Raw genomic sequence first — 18,209 nt, 5'->3', positions numbered from 1 at the left:
GCAGATCTGTCAAAAAACACAAGAAAAGACTAAACAGCATCCCAGGCTTGGACTTTCTTTAATTTTAATGGGTAAACTAAGCTGAATTATACATTTCAAATTACTCTATAAAAAGCAGAATGTTCTAAACAACGATAATCCTGAACATTTCTAAGATTAGATAAGTAATTCTATGCTTAAATAATAAAAAACCCGCTTTCTACTATCCCCACAACGTTACAAAAACTCGTTGGCGCACGATCCTAATTTTGCGGTTGTGCAACTCAGCATCCCGAACTTGTCTATTACAAACTAAATTGAAATCGATGAAAACAAATTTACAAATCACTTAAATCAATACATATAGGTTCTCGATAAAAAATAAAAGGATTTAAATAAAATTTGTTTCGCGAGCTGCCGTTAATGGACAGTTTTCAGCGATCAACGTTGAAAGCAAAGTTTTCCCAGTGACGCTTGTATAACCGGGAGATTCGAAAAAGGTTTTGTTTCGATGGAGGATGGTGGCTATCGAGTCCCACGTCATCAAAACGGCTTCTTGAGCATCGACCACTGTTTTGATTAACTGCTTCACAGACTGCTCGTTCACTCCGCCGCCATTTTCTTTCAACCGAGAAAACGATCGCTTAGAAAACAACGTGTCCAGTGGCTGGAGGAAAACGTCCCGCTCTTCGCTCAATCGGACGTCGACGCACTGATTATTCCCAGGATCTAGCAGCCCGTTATCTTTGAAATTACAAATGCGTTCGAGACTGGCGTCGAGGGCCGTGGCGAACGGTTCCGCTTGTAGCTCGTCGCCGGCTTCAACGAGTTTCAGGATCAACATGTCGATCAAATGATGGCCGTGGAGCAAATGGAAGACCTTGTTGGACGTGCTGGTTTCGTACTCGACTCGATCGTTACGTCTGACGACGAAAAAATTTTGCCACTTGGATCCAGTCAAAGGTTTTAACGAGAGAACAGAGTCCAGATCGAGATAGAGTCCTCCGCCTCTGAAAAGTGACATGGCTCGCACATATTCGGAGAGGTAAAACTCCGGCTGGCGACTTTGCTGCCATTGGCCTTCCGTGTACCAAGGCTCCAGTGTCGTGTCGTTGAAATATTCGGCCTCGTCATAAGAAATCACTTCGACATTGGGGTAATGTTGCAAGACAGTCTGCCAAGGGGTTAAACTGCTGTTGGTGTCCAGTAATTTCTGTTGTTGGTCATCGTTCAATTCTCTGCGGGACACGAACAGTTGAATTTCACGGTGGGGATTGTTTTTGGCAGCCGATTCGACAGAGCAGCACTGGCGAGCGTTCAAGTCGCCGTATCCGGTCGTATCGTGCATGTAAATTCGCTGACTGTCGATCGCTCTTAGCTCAGTTATTTTCCATTGAGAAACACGAGCTGCGTGTTTGGTTATCCCTTGTATAGTTGCGTCGCTGCGATGATCAAAAATTAATTGATGTCCATGGAGACGATCTTGAACGACGAGCCAAAGGTGACAGGCGCAAATGATGGCCAATAAGGCAGCGGTGAAGAAGACGAGGAAATTGTAGAGTCTCTGGAAAATATAAAAGAATTAGTTCCCAATGTTTTATTTAGGGAAGATTCGCTAATGAAGGACGTACCATGATGAAGATTCCATGTAACTGAGGTTTATGGATGAAAGTGTTGATGTGTGCTGCTGTTCTGAACCACAATGCTGGGATACGTGGTTAGGAACCCTTGATCACACGACATGAACGTTGGGAGTTAAATGAAACTGTTCAAGGCGCTAGCCAATGGAAGCACATCTGTGAGAAAAGAAACTCCGCCCTTAGCACAACTTTTGAAAATGCCCTTGAAAACGCACCCTAGGAAATGTCATATTTGCTATTTTAAATTTGTTTTTAGCTTAGTACAGTGTTGCCGTTAAACCGATTCACTTTAAATGAGTTTTCGCATAGTCGAAGTAATTTTCGCTCGCTAAAATTGTTCAGATTTAATTTGACACAATAGCAACCACCGGCAATTTAACTCGGAAAGGAACTGCTGTCTCTACAACCAGCCTAATAACGATACCAATTTAAGGAATTAACTGAGATGCTCCATTGCGATTTTTCCACTTGACGAAAGGCGGATTTAACCATTCCTTGTACACACCACCACACTTTCACATCGACGCCCGAGATTTCACACACAAACTGTTGGTTGAATATGTAATTCAATTGTCAGATGTCGGAAGTTGGATCGTTATTCCCTATGCCAGAAGTTTGCATTTGCATTTTCAAAACTCACGCTATCTTCTCGTGTTTCCATTGGCTAGCAGACTGTCGTTTCCCCAATCAGTAGATGTCTTGTGATAACTCATCTTCACGCCGCTTTAATTGGCAGTAATTTGCGCCTGCCAAAATTTGCCTAAAAAAATTATGAATTATTCGCTGCATGCTTTCGGAAAATCATAAGAAAGTAAATTACCCATGATGAATGAATCGAGTCGAATCGTCCACTTCTTTCAGGTCGAGGTAATCGAGCTTCAAGCACATCTAAAGAAGTTAAAACCTGACCCAATTCTTCCCAAGTCTGACCTGTTTGTTTACCTAAACCCTTGTCTTTTGGTATTGCAAACATTTAATTCTTCTAGTTTGGAAATGGTAAAGACTAAAAAGCCTTAAGAAAGGAGTAATGAAGCTGTAGACTGATCGAGATCATTAAGTTAGTAAAGATTTAATTGTATTCACCTAAAAAAAATGAAACATACCAATGCACACTGAGATTTTTCCTGTCAACAGCTGAAATAAAAATGCAGTTACATAGATTAATAGTTTTTTTTAAATGGAAATGAGATTGTCACAATGTTCAAGCGCTTGCTGAGGGTATGGCCTGAGCGGCTGTTTCAGAAGTCTGGGTTGATCGATTCTTTGCTTCCTTCAATAAATAATTTGCAATAAATTCTAGGGGGTCTGCTGGTCTAAAATAATAAAAAAAAAATTCAATACACAGATAATTCATCTTTACATCACATGTGTAGGTATTCTGACAACATCGTAAGTTCCTGCTCTTGTTGTAAAAACTTAATCTCACCTTTCTTTAGCCACAGCAGACATTGCTTGTAAGACAACGGGAACTACGGCTTGATCCAAATACTGCATACAAGAAGATTTCTATTAAAAAACAAAATTTGACAGCTGTTGTTTACAAATAACTATACCTGTCTAGTTGGCATAGTTTGATGATCTACTCGTGCTTTCTTCGATTGGCCCGCTTCTCCGTTGTCTTTATCGGAAGTCGGCATGGTGTCAGGTGGAAGCCAGAGCAAATAACTAAATATAATTACAAATTTAATGATATAACTTATCCTAAATCAAAAGGCAAGTTTGACATACCAAATGACCGACGCTTTTAATTACCCGCGTTCCGCGTAGTGTTTGTTGCTGAAAACAGCTGACTGTAGTTCCGAGGTGAAACGATCTTTTTCGAATTTGATCATCAAAAATTTTAAACTATACAAAATGTAAATAAATTTCTTCGATAAAAATATTTAAAAATAAAATTTTAATCAACTATCGTATTGATTAAAGAACATTTCGAAAAAAATACTGTGCAAACACAGCGTTGAAGTTTCCGTCCCCGTGAGAGAAGTGGAAAAAAAATTCTTCCAGCTGATCAGCCGATTCGTGATGGGAGCTGTGTTGAGTTATTTCTCTTCGTATGTTGCCGGGTGTTAATAGTTCTTAAAAATATGGCCTCGACCGAATCAGACACGCGGACATCGCGAGAGGATTCGATTCGAAGCCCCAAATTCGACGATGATGATTCGCCCGAGCACTCGGAGAGGAAAAGGCCCCTCGATGGAGACTCGGATCTCAGTGATAGGAAAAAATCTCATTTTACCGGAGGTGAATTGCCGAGCTTTTTCCTTATTATTTATTGACGTCGCCGTTCGTCTTCCTCATCATCTTTCCTGCTTTTGTTATTTGGTTCGAGTGTCGTCGCCTGATACAGTCACTTTTGTCACCTGCATGCTGATATAATAGTGAAAGCACACGAGTTCATTGGACTCAAGGTCATTTATTGAGGTTCATCAATAAGTGACTGATTGATCAGCTGTACTTTTCTTAGTGTGATATAACAGTGAAATTCCTGCGCCCTCTGACTTATATCCTGATTATTTGGAGTCTAATACCATGGCTGTTGATTCATTTGTACTTCATGCTGGTTATCTCATTTCAGATGGGAGCATTTATCTGAAAGTCTTAGTACCAAGTGTGGCAGCTGGAGCAATAATTGGCAAAGGTGGTGAGACTATTGCTCAAGTCCAAAAGGAAGTCAATGCCAGAATAAAAATGTCAAAAGCGAATGACTTCTATCCAGGTAGCATACCAAATATTTTAATATTAAAGTTGTAAATTTCATGTCTTAATTTATACTTTTACCTACAGGTACAACAGAGAGAGTCTGTTTAATTAAAGGGACTACAGAGAGTGTTATGTCCATGCTAACATTCATCTGTGAGAAAATAAGAGACAAGCCAGATCCCAATGCCAAGCCAGCCATGGACTTTGACAGCAAGACTCCAGCTGAGAGAGACAAACAGGTCAAGATTCTTGTACCCAACAGTACAGCAGGTCTGATCACCTTGACACTTTCATTATAATATTGAGGACAGTTTGCAAGTTTGAGCTTTGATTTTTCTCTGTGTGACAGGAATGATCATCGGTAAAGGAGGCAGTTTCATCAAGCAAATTAAGGAAGAGAGTGGAGCCTATATACAAATTTCCCAAAAAGCCAAAGACCAGGCTTTACAAGAGAGGTGCATCACTGTGATTGGTGATTCAGACTGCAATAGGAAGGCATGCTGCATGATTCTCTCGAAAATTGCCGAAGATCCTCAAAGCGGTTCCTGCCTCAACGTCAGCTATGCGGAAGTGACGGGACCTGTAGCCAACTTCAACCCCACCGGATCGCCTTACGCTCATAATGGCGGTGGCGGAGTTGGAGGCAATGGGGGTGTCGGAGGTAACGGCAATTCAGGCGGATACTCTCCTGTCCACAACGGCAACAACGGAGCCTCACCTTACTTAAACAACATGAGCGTCAACCTCAACATCGGTGTGGGTCTTTCACAACCCAACCCCGCCATGCTCAGCCAGCTCATGGATCACCTTCGTTCATCCCTAAGAAATGCTGGATACCCGGAACAGAGCCTATCAGAGGTTGGCCAAGCCATTAACACCTTGGCAAGTTATGGCATGATTGGCATGAACTTTAGTACTCATGGCAATTCGGCTGTGGATAGCGTGGCCAACGTTGCCGGCAGCTGGATTAATCACAACGTGTCGGCATCTGACGGTGGCCACGGTGTTCCATCGAGTTCACCCGGTCCATTTGGACCGATCGGCTCGTCACCTCATCGCTACAACGAATCGTCTTTCGACCCTTTCCGAGGACGTGGCAGCTACCAAACTCCCCTGCCTTTGAATAATAACTCGTTTGGATTGGGCTCGCCCCATTCGCCGGTTGCTCAAGATCGCACCAGCGACTCTATCAATACGTCACCAAGAGGCTCTGAAAACTCCAGGTATAAACGTCTACTTTGAAGGATCATTGACAAATTTCCATTTTAAATCCAGGGGATGTTTTTTAAATTTGAAAGGGCCGAGTTGCAAGTGGGTGAGCACATAGTGGGTGCCATTTTAGGTCCGGGCGGCAAGTCGTTGCTGGAAATCCAGCATTTCAGTGGGGCCAATATTCAAATCTCCAAAAAAGGGATTTATGCGCCGGGGACGCGCAACCGATGGGTGACCATCAGCGGAACCCCAAATGCCATCAGCACCGCACAATACCTCATCGAGCAGCGGATCAGCGAAGAAGAGGCCAAGCGGGCTCGCCACCACAGTAGCACGGCGCCAATTCTAAATCCGTCATCATCCAATAGCTCCACAACCACCGCCGCCGTTCAATCCATCGTTCCAATCATCCCTCCACCGAGCGCCCTCCATTCGGCCATGCCTATATAGGTGACCATTGATGTGAACATGCGCACCCTCGACTTAAAACTTGACACATCTATACCAAACCCCCCTCCAATCCCAAACTCCCCCCCCCCCCTCTCCTCATTTTTCCCCTCTTTACAAATTCATCATTAAAGTAGTAGAGATTTTTATTTCTTCACCTTTTTCCCTCTTCCCTATCCCCATATTGATCTGGACTTGTTACAATTGAGTCTAGATTCACCCGGAAGGAAAAAGTGGTTGTGCGCTGCTCAGGCTAATCATGCTGCCGTGAGCGGGAGGAGGAAGGAGGAGGTTTACGTCCTGACGATTTCTTCCAATGTACAGAGGGAAAAAAGCAAAAACAAAACAAAACAAAAGAGGTTAACTAAAAATTACTGTAGGAAACAAAAGGAAGTAGACCTGGTTTAGTCACGTGGTGTGGATTTTGTGTCGACACTTCCGATTTCTTTTCTTTTCTCTTCCCACGGCTTGCTTTTTTTGGTTTTAAAGAAGGCAAAGAGGGGGAGAGAAAGTGAGACATTTTGTCAGACGAAACCTGTCAAAGTGCCTTGGACTGTTTTGACTTAGCATTATGTTGTAATAACGAGCCCTAGACAGGTATAACAAAAACCGCTATAACCTTAATGGAACGGCGGGTGATACGCGATTTGTTAGTAGGAATAATAAAACAATCATTCGAAGGTGATGAGAAACAGGTGTAGGTATCTATCAAATCGTGCAAACATCAAATTTCAAAAGATGAGAAAAAAAATTAAGTAACTTCGTGACTCTTACAATCTTATGTGTAATTATTTCTGAAACCCGCCTCTTTCTCCCCCAACACACTCTTTCACTCGCTCGACTTTGTTATCAGATACAAATACAAATTAAATCTCAAGATGAGATAAAAAAATTCGTTTTTCAGTCTTTTATAATTCTCATGCTTTTGATACCATCAAAACAGCACTTGGAACTAATCCTAGCACATCGAGTGGCTTCTCGAACTCTTCTTCGGTAAATACTTTTCTAGGAAAATTTGTTTGAATCCGAAATGGTTCCGGCACTCCGGCATTTACATCGGTCCTATTCATTTGAATGAAGAGACGAACTGAAGCTAGCTGCTCCTTAGCACCAAATGTTTGCGTCATTGTCGATCCATTTGGAAGTCTGGAAGAAATAATAAAGAGTTATGGAAGAGGGACTTGCGTCATCCAGAATGATTTATAACCTTATTTGGATTTTCGTCTCCTTATAGTCCTTGGGCTGATTGGGTGTTGTCGGTGCCGGAGCCGGAGCCTGAACTGGAGGAGCTACATATGGCGTATTGGTTGCGTCACCGGCTTTCTGTTTTCGTGCCAATTTATCTTGTTCAATTTGTTCTTTCACTCGCTGTCTGGCTTTTTTCTCTTCTTCTTTTTCGCGCCTCCGTTCTTCGGCAATCTTTCTTATTTCATCCTCTTCGAATTTCTTTTTTATATTGAGAAGCTCCTTGCCTGACTGTATTCTTCTTTTTTCTTGCTCCAGTTGTTCGGCCTTTTCTTTCTCTTCACGTTCTTTGCGCTTCAACTTCATCAACTCCTCCACTTTCCTCAGTTGTTCCTTCTTTTCTTCTTCAGTGAGAGGCTTCTTTTCATCAGTAGATTCTGAAAACTGGCTGTGACCGGTTTTCGCAGCATGAAATTCTACCTCTTCATTTGTGCGAAATAGTCTATTACATCTAGAGGAAATTTTAAAAAACATATGTAAGAAATTCAATGGTTGACTTGAGTTCCATACTTACTCATCACATTTAATAGATTTGGCAGTAACAGCAGCCATTTCAGCATTTGATGCTTCAGGTTGAGCAGCAGCATTTGGTTCTTCCTCTTTCATTTCTTGATTGTTGTCAGTTTGTTGATTGAATTTCTCACTGTTCACAATCAACCAATCCATTGCAGCTTCAATATTTTGGTCTCCAGTTTCTTTAATAGCCTTTTCACTTTTCAAATTTCAAAGAAATATAACAAAATATTAAGTTGCCATTTAAAAAATATAAAAGGTATGAATTATTTGGAATTAAAACTTACGCTAACTGTTCAGAAAATCCCATTTCTAGTAACAGTTGAAGATTTGATGACATTTTCGGTATTTCGTTCTTCGAAAAACAACAGAACAGAGGTATGTCGTCCGACTAGCGCTAGCAATGTCAGTATGTTATTAAAAAAGTGACGATGAAGCCTCTTCTGTTGGTGTGATTTTGCCCCAAAGATTTTTGTAAAATTTTGTGTTTTTTGTATTGAAATTTACATTGAAACCAAATGTTTTATTTCTCAAATTATTATTAATTCTACTAAAAAAGTGTTTACTTTCTTGCAATTAACTATAATTCAATTTAGCAATCTGATTAGCGCCAAATTAGCGCGGGGAAACAGCTTATTTTACGTTTATCCGCTAGAGGCGGTGTATTCCGATGCAACAAATGGGTTCTTCGGCCATTCCCGTTGTTTTATTGAACTTTTTCTCTTGTTGGTTGTCACTTTTTGCAGACTTCTATCGGATCGGATTTAACCGCTTCTGAGGAAAAACTCAAGCCGTCCACTTGAACCTTTAGTACTAATTAACAAAGGCCTCTCCACTTATCAGTAAGACGATTGTTGGAGGATCTTATATTTACTAGTCAAATCTAGAAAAATGGTGAAGCTGTATTCTTTAGCGATTTTACATCGCAGCGAGCAAGGGTCACCACAGCTACTTAGAGCGGCTTACGACCTCTCAAGTTTTGGATTTTTTCAACGAAGCAGCGTTCAAGAATTTATGGCTTTCACTGCCAAGATCTTGACTGAAAGGACAAGTGCTGCGTCCAGACAATCGGTGAAACAAGGAGGTATGTATGCAAAGAGTCATCATAAAACTCAATGTACATTATAAATTAAATGTTATTTCTTTATTGCAGAGTATATGTGTCACATTTATGTGAGAGCAGATGGACTCTGCTGTGTTTTGACGGCAGATCATGAATACCCACAGAGGGTTGCTCATACCTTGTTAACCAAAGTGAGTGCTACTTGTATGTTGGTTGAATTGAAATGATGAGATATTCTTAATTACAAAAGGTGCTTGATGATTTTGCTGCTCGGGTGGAATCATCTCTTTGGATAGAAGCAAATGCTGCCTGTGCAGCTTATTCTGGATTAGAAGCATCTTTGGCAAAATATCAAAATCCCAGAGAAGCAGATGCTCTAACTAAAGTTCAAGATGAACTAGATGAGACTAAGATTATTTTGGTAATTTAAGTCTTAAAGTTTCAATCTGTTTTAATTTTTTTTTAACCAGTCATGTTTGATTGTCATAGCATAACACAATTGAAGCTGTATTGCAAAGGGGTGAAAAACTGGATGACCTTGTATCAAAATCTCAAGGACTGAGTGATGCATCAAAAATGTTCTATAAAACAGCTAGAAAAACAAATTCATGTTGCAATTTTGGATAAGTTCTCAAGAAATGTTTATTTGATCACATTCTTGGAATGGTACTATTACTTTATTTTTTGAAGATGGTCATAATTCACATTCCTGAATGAGTTGAAATTGAAAGACATATGGTACAGTTATAAATTCATTTTTAATTTTTGAAGGGTGCCCAATAATTGCTGTGAACTTTTCTGTCCCACTCTGTTCCCGTTATGCGACAGCACTCATTTTCTGTTTCTCATAAATGTATCATATCGTAAATGATTGTGACGCTAATGTTAGGTATTTCGCTGACGTTGCATGGATTGTCGTCTCTATGATTTCATTTCACAGCTTACATCTGTGCCGCAGGTCCATCGATGTAAAAGAAATAAATTCTTCTTAATCAATTTATCAATTTGTCGCGTTCGTGGTTTATATAGTTTTGTTGCTCAAACCGATTCAAACGTAAACCGCTGAGAAGATTTTTTTTAAGCGGTACTTGAACAAGGTGGTTGCAGAAACCTATAAGGTTCTTGGGCAACAGATGAGAGATGATAGCGAAAGCGGAACAAACAGTAGACTGTGTGACGCGGCTGACGTCTGCTGTGGTCCCTGAATATGTTCATTCTGACCAAGTGTGGGATGTGACTGTTCTCTAATTCAATCTTAAAAATAAATTTCAAATCAACTGATAAGTAGTGACTGGAATAGAAGATGTTATTCCAAGGTGTTAGTTTTCTATTAGTGACCTTAACAACTTTTATTTCGGTTGGAGCTTTGGATGTCACCGGAAAAATTGCTACGAACCCGGTTTGTAAAGACGACGTGACACGTCTTTGCAGCTCTCAAATTCTTCCAAATGATTTGGCTGTTCTTGACTGCCTTCAAAACAGGAGAAGTGATAGTGATTCTGATATCAAAATAGAATGTCATTCTGTATGTTTCTTTTTTATTTTATTAAAGTACTCATTTCAGAATTAAAGGTTACATTTTTAATTTTTTTCTTTTTATAGTTCCTTTGGCAGTTCAAACTAAATCTAACTAAAGGTGACCAATTTTTGGAAGCTGCTGAAAAAATGTGCTCTGAAGAGCTGAAAAATTTGGAAGAATGCAAAGACCAATCGCTTGAAGGCCATAAACTTTCTTGCCTTCTTGAAAACTCTGACTCTGTTGCCCAAGGTAATAAATGATGGCAAAATGACAGAACTATGGTTTAAATGTATCTCCTTAAACTCAGGGCAATGCAAATCATTTCTTGTGAAAATTGGTTCAATCATATTTAGCGATTTTCGCTTGGTTGAAAAATTCACCACTGCCTGCCAGGATGATATTTCCAAATTCAACTGTGGCCGGCTAGATTCTGAAGAAGAAGTATTTCTATTTGTCAATAATTTAAAATTCATTTCTTTATGTCATTTTCAAATTGATAGAGAGACCACAAACAAGGATCTACGATTGAATGTTTGTCGGAGCATGTACGAAATTTGACTAAAGAATGCCATTTACAAACGTTGCGGGTTGCTGAACTCCAGGCAAATAATTTTTATTTCCATTATATTATTAGCCAGTTTACGTTATTTTTACAAATTAATAGGCGGATGATTATCATTTGGATCGACCACTTTTTCTCGCTTGTCGAGATGATCGTGAAAGATTTTGTCGCAACACTCAAGCTGGTGGGGGACGTGTTTACAAATGTCTCATCAAAAACAAAATGCAGAACGATATGAGCACTAAAGTATAACTCCATTTAAAGTCTTTAGAACATTCAAACGATTAACCCAAATTTATTTATGTAAAGTGTCGAGAGAAATTGGTTCGTCGTCAGCAACTAGTTTCTGAAGATTACAAAGTCAGCAAAGGTCTAGTCAGAGCTTGCAAACAAGAAATCATCGAGCATAAATGCTTCAAAGAGACGAATTCACCTGTCAAAGACCGCAAAGTTAAACTGGCACAAGTTCTTCTTTGCTTGGAGAGCGCATTGCATGCAGGTGTGCTAAAATAATCGTGACAACAATTTTCCTCGTTAAGGTTAACGACTCTGAATTTGGTCGCAGGCAATGGCATTGGAGGCGAGTGCCAAGCAGAGATGCTGGATCATCGCCGACAGCTATTGGAAGATTATCGCTTATCCCCTGAAGTGGTTTACTCTTGCCAGGAAGACATTAAAACCAACTGCCGTACAAAGTAATTAAAAATTGTTTCTTTTTACTATTTTATTTTTATGGCGGAATTAACAAGTGGTTATTCTGGGTTTAGGGAAATCGGCGGAAAAACTCTCCACTGTTTAATGAAGCATGCCAGGAGGCAAAACGGCATTTCTGATACGTGTCTCCGTGCGGTAATTTCTTCATTTATTCACACTGGTTATTGAATTTTTTCTTATAATGTTGTTTTCGATAAAATGTCACAGTTGGAAGATTTGATACGTGTCACTGACGCCGGATCAGACTGGCAGGTGGATTCTTTGCTCAAAACATCCTGCTCTAGTGTTGTCGAGACTGCTTGTAAAAATCCCGTCGATAGCCAGCCGGCCAGCGTTATTTCTTGTCTTATGGATAAGTGGGTTATTTTTCTTTCATTCCTTGTAATCAAATTATTTGCACAGCTCAAGTTCTTTTATTCTTGCCGTTGCAGAGTTTTTTCGGACGTTATGACAACGAGCTGCCGTACTGCTTTGCTCGAAATTCAATATTTTGTTGCTCGTGATTTCCGTTTGGATTCTCAGCTTTACGCCCAGTGTAAATCAGACGCTGCGCAATATTGCAATGCGGCTCCTAATTGGACGGAAGAGGCTAATGCAATAGGACCTCAGCGTAATCCTCTCGTATTACCTTGCCTCTACAGATATGCTTATCATCCCCCTACTGATTCATCTGTAAGACATTTTATCTCCTTCAAATAATTTGTGTAAACATGACACCAATTTATGTTCAGCTGAAGCCCGAATGTGCCGACGAAGTTCGACGCGTTATGCGACAGAGGGCCAGCAGCGTTGATCTCATTCCAGAGGTAAAATCGTCATCAAGCTTGATTTCACCGTTTTTAAGATAGACTTAAAAAAGGATCGATTTATTAAAATTGCTAGGTTGAAGAGCCTTGCATCGAAGATTTAGCATCGCTTTGTTTTGAGAAAACAGGAAGAGGCGAAGAAATGCAATGTTTGCAGGATAACTTGGAAAGACTTGGCCCGGCATGCAAGCAGCAAGTGAGCAACTACACAGAAGAAGAGGCTGAACACTTGGAGCTTAATCCGTTTATCACGGCTTACTGCAGCCGTTTCCTTGAAACACATTGCCAAGTAAATTTCCGCGTTGAATTTTTGATTTCGTGAAAAAAGTTTCGTTATTATTATTTTGCTTTCTTATTATTATTTTTAGGAAGAAATGGATGATGGCGATGAAGGTCAAGTGATGGAATGTCTTGTTGAATATAAAATGAACACTGAAACAACCATGAACTCCAAATGCCGAGCTGCTGTCGAGCATTTCCAATTGATTGCATTACAGGACTTCCGTTTCAGCGCCCCATTTAAACGAGCTTGCAAACAAGATATTTCTCGTCTGTGTCCCAACATTAAAGAAAAGTAAGTCATTACCAATTTTAAGATTTTGTTGCCAATTATTTCATGTGTTCATTCATTTCTAATTATCTAGACCAAAGGTAGTAGCTTGTCTGAGCGAGATGGTTCGAAACGACTCGGTGGCACAGAGCTTAGTTTCACGCTTGGGAAACCATGTCGGATCCCAGCATCGTGTGTCTCAACCTTGCCGCCAACAGCTTAGGAACCAGCTGCTCCAACAGCATGAAGATGTCCAGTTCAATCCTAACGTCCGCAAGCCTTGCGCATCCGATGAAAAGCGATTTTGTGCCCAAATCAAACCAGGACAAGGCCGAATTTTGGAATGCCTCAAAACCCACCGTAAACAACTGGATGATATTTGCCATGCAGCCATCTTCCAGGTCGAAAAAGAAGAAATGGATGACAGCGGTGTTGATTTCCAACTCATTCAACAATGCAAAGAACCAATTCGTCGATTATGCCAGAACGATGCTAGCAGCGCTCTGGAATGTTTAAAAGTAGTTTTGACCTTTCCCTCACATTTTTTTAAAGGGTATCTACCATTTTAATTTGCTTTCTTAGAGCCATCTGGACGACACCACTCTAGAACTTCATTGCAAAGAATTGATTTTGGAACGGATGGCTGAACAGAATCTTGATATTCGTTTCAATCCTGCTCTGAAGAAAGCATGCACCATGGACATACCGAAATTTTGTCTTGCGGTATTTTATTACTCTTGTGTGTAATACTATCGATCCTGTTTCTATAATACTGTTAATTTGAATAGGTTTGGCAGAGTGCACCTAAGGATCGCGAACTTGAAGGGAAAGTTGTCGATTGCCTGAAACAGAACTTCGTTTCTAAAAAGCCGCTGACCCAGTCCTGTGCCGACCATTTAACGGTCATAATGGAACAACAAGCTCTACATTATCAGCTTGATCCTGTTCTTGTGAGTGTCTGCGATAAAGAGGTATGTTGTGTCCATCTACCATGTTAAGGGAAAATCATCTTCATCAACACTTGCTTCTGCTGTAATAAGATTGAAGTGCACTGTGGACCTGAAGAGCTTGAAAACAACCGACAAGGTCAAGTGGAAGAATGCTTGAAAAGAAAATTTGACACGTTGACTAATGTCGAATGTCGACGCCACATCGCTCTGCTTATAACGGCTGTCCAGATTGACATTCAAGCCGATCCGTTGCTACACCGAGCTTGTGCTATCGATTTAGTCACATTTTGCAAAGATGTTCCACCTGGAGAGGGTCGAAGTATGTCCAATTTTGTAAATCTGTAGTGCAAAAGTTGTTAAATTATGTGACTTGTAAATAGGATTGAAATGTCTCTTGCGGTTTAAAGAGCAAGGGCAAGCGAAATTTGATCCGAAATGTTTTGATATGCTTACTACGAGGACGCAATTATTCGCCAAGGCTTCACAAGTATGCCTTATACCATACCGAGTAATTAATCCGTGACATAAATCAATTGACACACATTTATACATTTCACAGGTCATGCATCTGGAGTCAGTCAACGATTTAGTCGAACAACTGAGTAATTCGCCCGCCAAACACGTTTTCCTAGCGGTGGGGCTCTCATTTGTTGGATTAATTCTTTTGCTGGGGGTCTTTTGCGGTCGTATTTCAAAGAGACATCAAGTTATGAAGAACAGATAGTTTGCACTGTAACAGAAACTTGGATGTGGTTAATTGTGTGATACGTGATAGAATAGAGAATGAAAATATCTAGAAGCGAAGGGACACTTGGGCGAGTGCCTTGAAATAATAATTCATACTAAAAAAAAAGAGACGATGAAAATCAATTCAATCCTTCAATCAGTGTTTACGCTGTATATCCAAATTAAATTGACGAACTCGCCTACTTTCAATAATTCAATCAGACAAATTAAATTACAACCCCATTGATTTTATTGGGCAATAAAAAAACAGACGCACAATTTTTTTTTTTTTGCTTTCCTCCTTCTTTGTCCAATAAGATTTTGAAAATAAAAAAATGGAAAAGATTAGTTAATGTTTTGACGCTGATAGATTTTTAGCCTTTTGTTGATTAGTTTAGACAAATTTCTAGCCACTGGATTTAAGAACTAGCGTGTTTATTCACATCCCATATTGTCTAGTGGTTAGGATACCCGGCTCTCACCCGGGAGGCCCGGGTTCAATTCCCGGTATGGGAAACCTTTTTTATTTCCAGCACAATAAGTTGATAATTTTCTTTGTGAATTTAAGAACAAGATGTATTAAATGCGTTCATTGCCTAATTATGTTATTTCATTCATATTTGGCTATTTTAACGTTATTAGCATGTCGAAATGTGCACAAAATAAATTTTTTCTCACTTGTACATTATATAACATTATTTTGACAATTGTATATATCCCATATGGTCTAGTGGCTAGGATACTTGGCTTTCACCCAAGAGGCTCGGGTTCGATTCCCGGTATGGGAAACCGCTTTTTCGTCCCTTTTTGCTGATGAAATGTTTTTTAATTATTTAGAAAATCAATCGACAATTAATAAATGTGTGTTTCAAATGATTATTTATTATTTTAACATGTTTTATCAAATTTTCCGCGTTATGTTATTATTCCAATCAGTAGATGGCTCTGATTAACTAAATAACTATTATGGTGACTTCAGTCGTCTGCTTAGACAGCGGCAAAATGAGATTTCTTCGAACACGTTTTTCATTTTCTTATAATTTGTTTATTCATTCAAAATTTAACGAAAAAAGAACTAAAGTTTATGATGGAAGCTTAAGGCAATTTTCTACCACAAAAAATGAGCCATATTTCATCACAACACCTATATTTTATGTCAATGCAGGTTTGGTGTTTTCTTGAATTTTATTTTCATATTTAAGCATTTCAAATAGTACTACAATATTTGTTTTCTTTTAATTTAGAGCCTCATATTGGGCATGTCTACACAGCAGTCCTTGCTGATTCCTCAGCCAGATTTCATCGTTTAATTGGTTGCAGCCCTGTTGTATTTTCTACTGGGACTGATGAGCATGGCCTAAAAATCCAACAAGCATCATTACAGGCCAATAAAGATCCCAGCCAATTCTGTGATCAGGTTTCTGTTCTATTTAAAAATGCTTTGGACAAATGTGAAATTGGTTATACCGATTACATCAGGACTACTGAAAATCGACACAAAGAAAACGTTCACTCATTTTGGGTAAATGTCAGTGCAATGTGAATATGTTTCACATATTAATGAGCCATTTTTTTAGAATATTCTTTCAGATAAAGGGTACATCTATAAAGGAAAATATGAAGGTTGGTATTGCACAGCCGATGAAACATTTGTTACAGAAGATCAAACCACACTAGTGAAATTGCCTGATGGTCGTGAGCAACGAGTCTCAACAGAATCTAATCGTCCCGTTGAATGGTTCAGTGAAGAAAACTATTTGTTCAAGTTATCAAAGCTAAGAGGAGAAATTTTAAAATGGTTGATCAGTGGTAAGTTTCCTTTTTTTCAGTAGTGTACAACAAAATCACAAACCAAACAATTTTTTACAGGTCCCGTTGTTCGACCTGTGCGGCATTATAATCTTGTAAAATCATGGCTTGAACAAGATCTTGTAGACTTGTCAGTATCTAGGCCTCGTGCAAGATTGTCTTGGGGTATTCCAGTTCCAGAAGATCCTTCTCAAACAATTTACGTGTGGCTCGATGCATTGCTAAATTACATGACTGTCGCCAAACACTCACATTCTGACAAGGTAATATTTTAAAAAATTTATATTTTTCAACACATTAAAACGTATCCGAACCTTTGATTCCACAGAATATCTGGCCGCCGAGTGTTCATGTGATTGGAAAAGATATCTTAAAATTCCATAGTATTTACTGGCCAGCCTTCCTTTTGGCTGCTGGTTTTGATCCCCCGAAATGTTTACTAGTACACGGCCATTGGCTGGCCGACGATCAAAAAATGTCTAAAACTACGGGTAACGTCGTCAGCCCTCAGTCTTGCATCGATATCGCAACAGCAACTGGACTCCGTTATTTTCTGTTGCACGAAGGAGTTCCAGCCAGCGATGGAAGTGAGTCATACATTGTTCTCAAGTGATTTGTTTATCAATCTTATTAATAGTTTTGAAAATGACAAAGATTTTAGTATGACGAAGCTGGTGCGAATCGCCAACTCTAATTTGGCCGACGGCATCGGCAATCTAGTCAACCGCTGCTGTGGCAAGAATTTGAATCCTTTGCAGATAAGACTTGCAGTCAGTCCGTCAGATTTTGAAGCCTGTGGTTCTCCAGGATTAGAGTTGCTTGATCTTTTACAACGCACCCCTGACATTGTTCACGAAGAATATCTACAGTGGAACTTTTACAAGTAAATTCGTGTGTTTTGCCTGGTTATAAAAATCAAACCTAATCACTAATTGTTTAATTTACAGAGGAATTGAACAAATCATGGCTCTAGTTCGATGTGCCAATGGTTTTTTCCAGACTATGGAACCCTGGAAGTTGAAAAAAGAAGGCGAGATTGACAAACTGAATGCCACATTGGCCGTCACCATGGAAACTGCAAGGGTAGTGGGAACGCTTCTTCAACCGATCGTGCCTTCTTACAGTGAACGTTTACTCGGTAAGTTGATTCCTTTCGAATGACGAAAGCTATTTCCGGGATCATGATTTTAAAAGGATGAAATATTTCCATTAAGACAAATTGGGTGTGCCACGGGAAAATCGCGACTGGAATTTCGCTCGACTACGATCGAGTACCACCGATACTTCTCTCGGCGCTCAAGGGACTGTCCTCTTCCCCAAAATCAAATCTGACTAAAAATTTAACCTTCGCTGTTAGCAGGTGAATATGTTCAGTGACATTTGATTGCGTCATTCAGTCTGAAATAGAATGGCGAATAAATTTTAATACTAAAAACGTTGATGTAGTCGTGATTTTCGCATCACTTTCCTTGAGCTTTTGACCTCGTTTAAATGTCCTTTCCTTTATTAATTTGGGGGGCTTCTTTAAGTTTGTAAATCTGGTATAGATCGTGTTGATAACGCAAACGGCTAGTAACAGGATTCCACTTTTTTTGTTTTTAAATAAAATTTTCTTCTTCTTTTTTTCAGCCAAGGCGAAACTTTTAAGTCACTAATGGGATTATGTAGCACCGCGCTCTCTTTAAAATAGTAGATTGAAAATTATCGAACGGAATCGTTAGCTCTTTATTGAAACGGTTGGAGACAGAGCGAAACTGCCCAGCCCTTTTGATAC

General features: G+C 39.7%; 6 protein-coding genes and 2 non-coding genes across 9 annotated transcripts; 5 read left to right on the top strand and 3 right to left on the bottom strand.

The window, feature by feature from the left end:
- Positions 1–307: 307 nt before the first annotated feature.
- Positions 308–3,456, bottom strand: LOC124204814. Of its 2 annotated transcripts, none has more exons than XM_046602023.1 (7): positions 3,348–3,456; positions 3,173–3,284; positions 3,046–3,107; positions 2,703–2,932; positions 2,440–2,631; positions 1,611–2,379; positions 308–1,543 (listed from the first exon to the last, which is right to left on the bottom strand). In XM_046602023.1, the coding sequence occupies exons 6-7, from the start codon at positions 1,611–1,613 to the stop codon at positions 371–373; spliced, it is 1,176 nt and encodes a 391-aa protein (XP_046457979.1). In that variant the 5' UTR covers positions 1,614–2,379; positions 2,440–2,631; positions 2,703–2,932; positions 3,046–3,107; positions 3,173–3,284; positions 3,348–3,456; the 3' UTR covers positions 308–370. The 2 variants fall into 2 exon arrangements, with proteins under 2 accessions (XP_046457979.1, XP_046457980.1); XM_046602024.1 differs by having other exon boundaries at positions 2,723–2,932.
- LOC124203532 (protein dpy-30 homolog) lies at positions 2,821–3,451 on the bottom strand. The gene is made up of 4 exons (XM_046600204.1): positions 3,372–3,451; positions 3,173–3,284; positions 3,046–3,107; positions 2,821–2,932 (listed from the first exon to the last, which is right to left on the bottom strand). The coding sequence occupies exons 1-4, from the start codon at positions 3,449–3,451 to the stop codon at positions 2,821–2,823; spliced, it is 366 nt and encodes a 121-aa protein (XP_046456160.1).
- A 121-nt stretch (positions 3,457–3,577) lies between the features above and the next one.
- Positions 3,578–6,870, top strand: LOC124204813 (RNA-binding protein Pasilla-like). The gene is made up of 5 exons (XM_046602022.1): positions 3,578–3,860; positions 4,195–4,335; positions 4,404–4,589; positions 4,669–5,542; positions 5,618–6,870. Exons 1-5 carry the CDS (start codon positions 3,704–3,706, stop codon positions 5,979–5,981), a joined length of 1,722 nt encoding a protein of 573 aa, XP_046457978.1. The 5' UTR covers positions 3,578–3,703; the 3' UTR covers positions 5,982–6,870.
- Positions 6,743–8,206, bottom strand: LOC124204815 (UBX domain-containing protein 1-B-like). Its single transcript, XM_046602025.1, has 4 exons — positions 8,024–8,206; positions 7,738–7,935; positions 7,186–7,674; positions 6,743–7,124 (listed from the first exon to the last, which is right to left on the bottom strand). Exons 1-4 carry the CDS (start codon positions 8,074–8,076, stop codon positions 6,896–6,898), a joined length of 969 nt encoding a protein of 322 aa, XP_046457981.1. The 5' UTR covers positions 8,077–8,206; the 3' UTR covers positions 6,743–6,895.
- Positions 8,207–8,403: 197 nt separating this feature from the next.
- Positions 8,404–9,799, top strand: LOC124204816 (synaptobrevin homolog YKT6-like). Its single transcript, XM_046602026.1, has 4 exons — positions 8,404–8,820; positions 8,890–8,990; positions 9,050–9,220; positions 9,289–9,799. Exons 1-4 carry the CDS (start codon positions 8,628–8,630, stop codon positions 9,424–9,426), a joined length of 603 nt encoding a protein of 200 aa, XP_046457982.1. The 5' UTR covers positions 8,404–8,627; the 3' UTR covers positions 9,427–9,799.
- A 110-nt stretch (positions 9,800–9,909) lies between these two features.
- On the top strand, positions 9,910–17,876 carry LOC124204817 (Golgi apparatus protein 1-like). The gene is made up of 26 exons (XM_046602027.1): positions 9,910–10,324; positions 10,402–10,567; positions 10,626–10,759; positions 10,819–10,920; positions 10,983–11,126; positions 11,190–11,379; positions 11,446–11,575; positions 11,648–11,729; positions 11,802–11,950; positions 12,026–12,266; positions 12,326–12,400; positions 12,477–12,689; positions 12,769–12,974; positions 13,045–13,468; positions 13,533–13,673; positions 13,739–13,921; positions 13,991–14,219; positions 14,281–14,387; positions 14,460–14,502; positions 15,871–16,148; positions 16,204–16,435; positions 16,496–16,698; positions 16,764–17,022; positions 17,090–17,318; positions 17,383–17,573; positions 17,650–17,876. The coding sequence occupies exons 1-26, from the start codon at positions 10,103–10,105 to the stop codon at positions 17,769–17,771; spliced, it is 4,695 nt and encodes a 1,564-aa protein (XP_046457983.1). The 5' UTR covers positions 9,910–10,102; the 3' UTR covers positions 17,772–17,876.
- On the top strand, positions 15,071–15,142 carry Trnae-cuc. The gene has a single exon. It is a non-coding gene; the product is annotated as a tRNA-Glu (tRNA).
- Trnae-uuc lies at positions 15,343–15,414 on the top strand. The gene has a single exon. It is a non-coding gene; the product is annotated as a tRNA-Glu (tRNA).
- Positions 17,877–18,209: the final 333 nt, after the last annotated feature.

The sequence above is a fragment of the Daphnia pulex genome, chromosome 10 (genome assembly GCF_021134715.1).
Source record: "Daphnia pulex isolate KAP4 chromosome 10, ASM2113471v1".
Lineage (NCBI taxonomy): Eukaryota > Metazoa > Arthropoda > Branchiopoda > Diplostraca > Daphniidae > Daphnia > Daphnia pulex.
The sequence above is the reverse complement of the archived record's forward strand: the minus strand, read 5'-3'. Positions and strand labels throughout refer to the sequence as shown.

Bases quoted from the DNA above. Each gene is read 5' to 3' on its own strand.
- LOC124204815 (XM_046602025.1), bottom strand. From the start codon at position 8,076: ATGTCATCAAATCTTCAACTGTTACTAGAAATGGGATTTTCTGAACAG. The intron at 7,936-8,023 runs GTAAGTTTTAAT...AAATTTGAAAAG, and splicing joins GGATTTTCTGAACAGTTAGC to TGAAAAGGCTATTAAAGAAA. The intron at 7,675-7,737 runs GTAAGTATGGAA...AATTTCCTCTAG, and splicing joins AAATCTATTAAATGTGATGA to ATGTAATAGACTATTTCGCA.
- LOC124203532 (XM_046600204.1), bottom strand. From the start codon at position 3,451: ATGATCAAATTCGAAAAAGATCGTTTCACCTCGGAACTACAGTCAGCT. The intron at 3,285-3,371 runs GTAATTAAAAGC...AATTATATTTAG, and splicing joins AAACACTACGCGGAACGCGG to TTATTTGCTCTGGCTTCCAC. The intron at 3,108-3,172 runs GTATAGTTATTT...TCTTGTATGCAG, and splicing joins AAACTATGCCAACTAGACAG to TATTTGGATCAAGCCGTAGT.
- LOC124204816 (XM_046602026.1), top strand. From the start codon at position 8,628: ATGGTGAAGCTGTATTCTTTAGCGATTTTACATCGCAGCGAGCAAGGG. The intron at 8,991-9,049 runs GTGAGTGCTACT...TAATTACAAAAG, and splicing joins CTCATACCTTGTTAACCAAA to GTGCTTGATGATTTTGCTGC. The intron at 9,221-9,288 runs GTAATTTAAGTC...TGATTGTCATAG, and splicing joins ATGAGACTAAGATTATTTTG to CATAACACAATTGAAGCTGT.
- LOC124204817 (XM_046602027.1), top strand. From the start codon at position 10,103: ATGTTATTCCAAGGTGTTAGTTTTCTATTAGTGACCTTAACAACTTTT. The intron at 10,921-10,982 runs GCAAATAATTTT...ACAAATTAATAG, and splicing joins TGCGGGTTGCTGAACTCCAG to GCGGATGATTATCATTTGGA. The intron at 11,730-11,801 runs GTAATTTCTTCA...AAAATGTCACAG, and splicing joins CTGATACGTGTCTCCGTGCG to TTGGAAGATTTGATACGTGT.
- LOC124204813 (XM_046602022.1), top strand. From the start codon at position 3,704: ATGGCCTCGACCGAATCAGACACGCGGACATCGCGAGAGGATTCGATT. The intron at 4,336-4,403 runs GTAGCATACCAA...TTTTACCTACAG, and splicing joins AGCGAATGACTTCTATCCAG to GTACAACAGAGAGAGTCTGT. The intron at 5,543-5,617 runs GTATAAACGTCT...TAAATTTGAAAG, and splicing joins AGAGGCTCTGAAAACTCCAG to GGCCGAGTTGCAAGTGGGTG.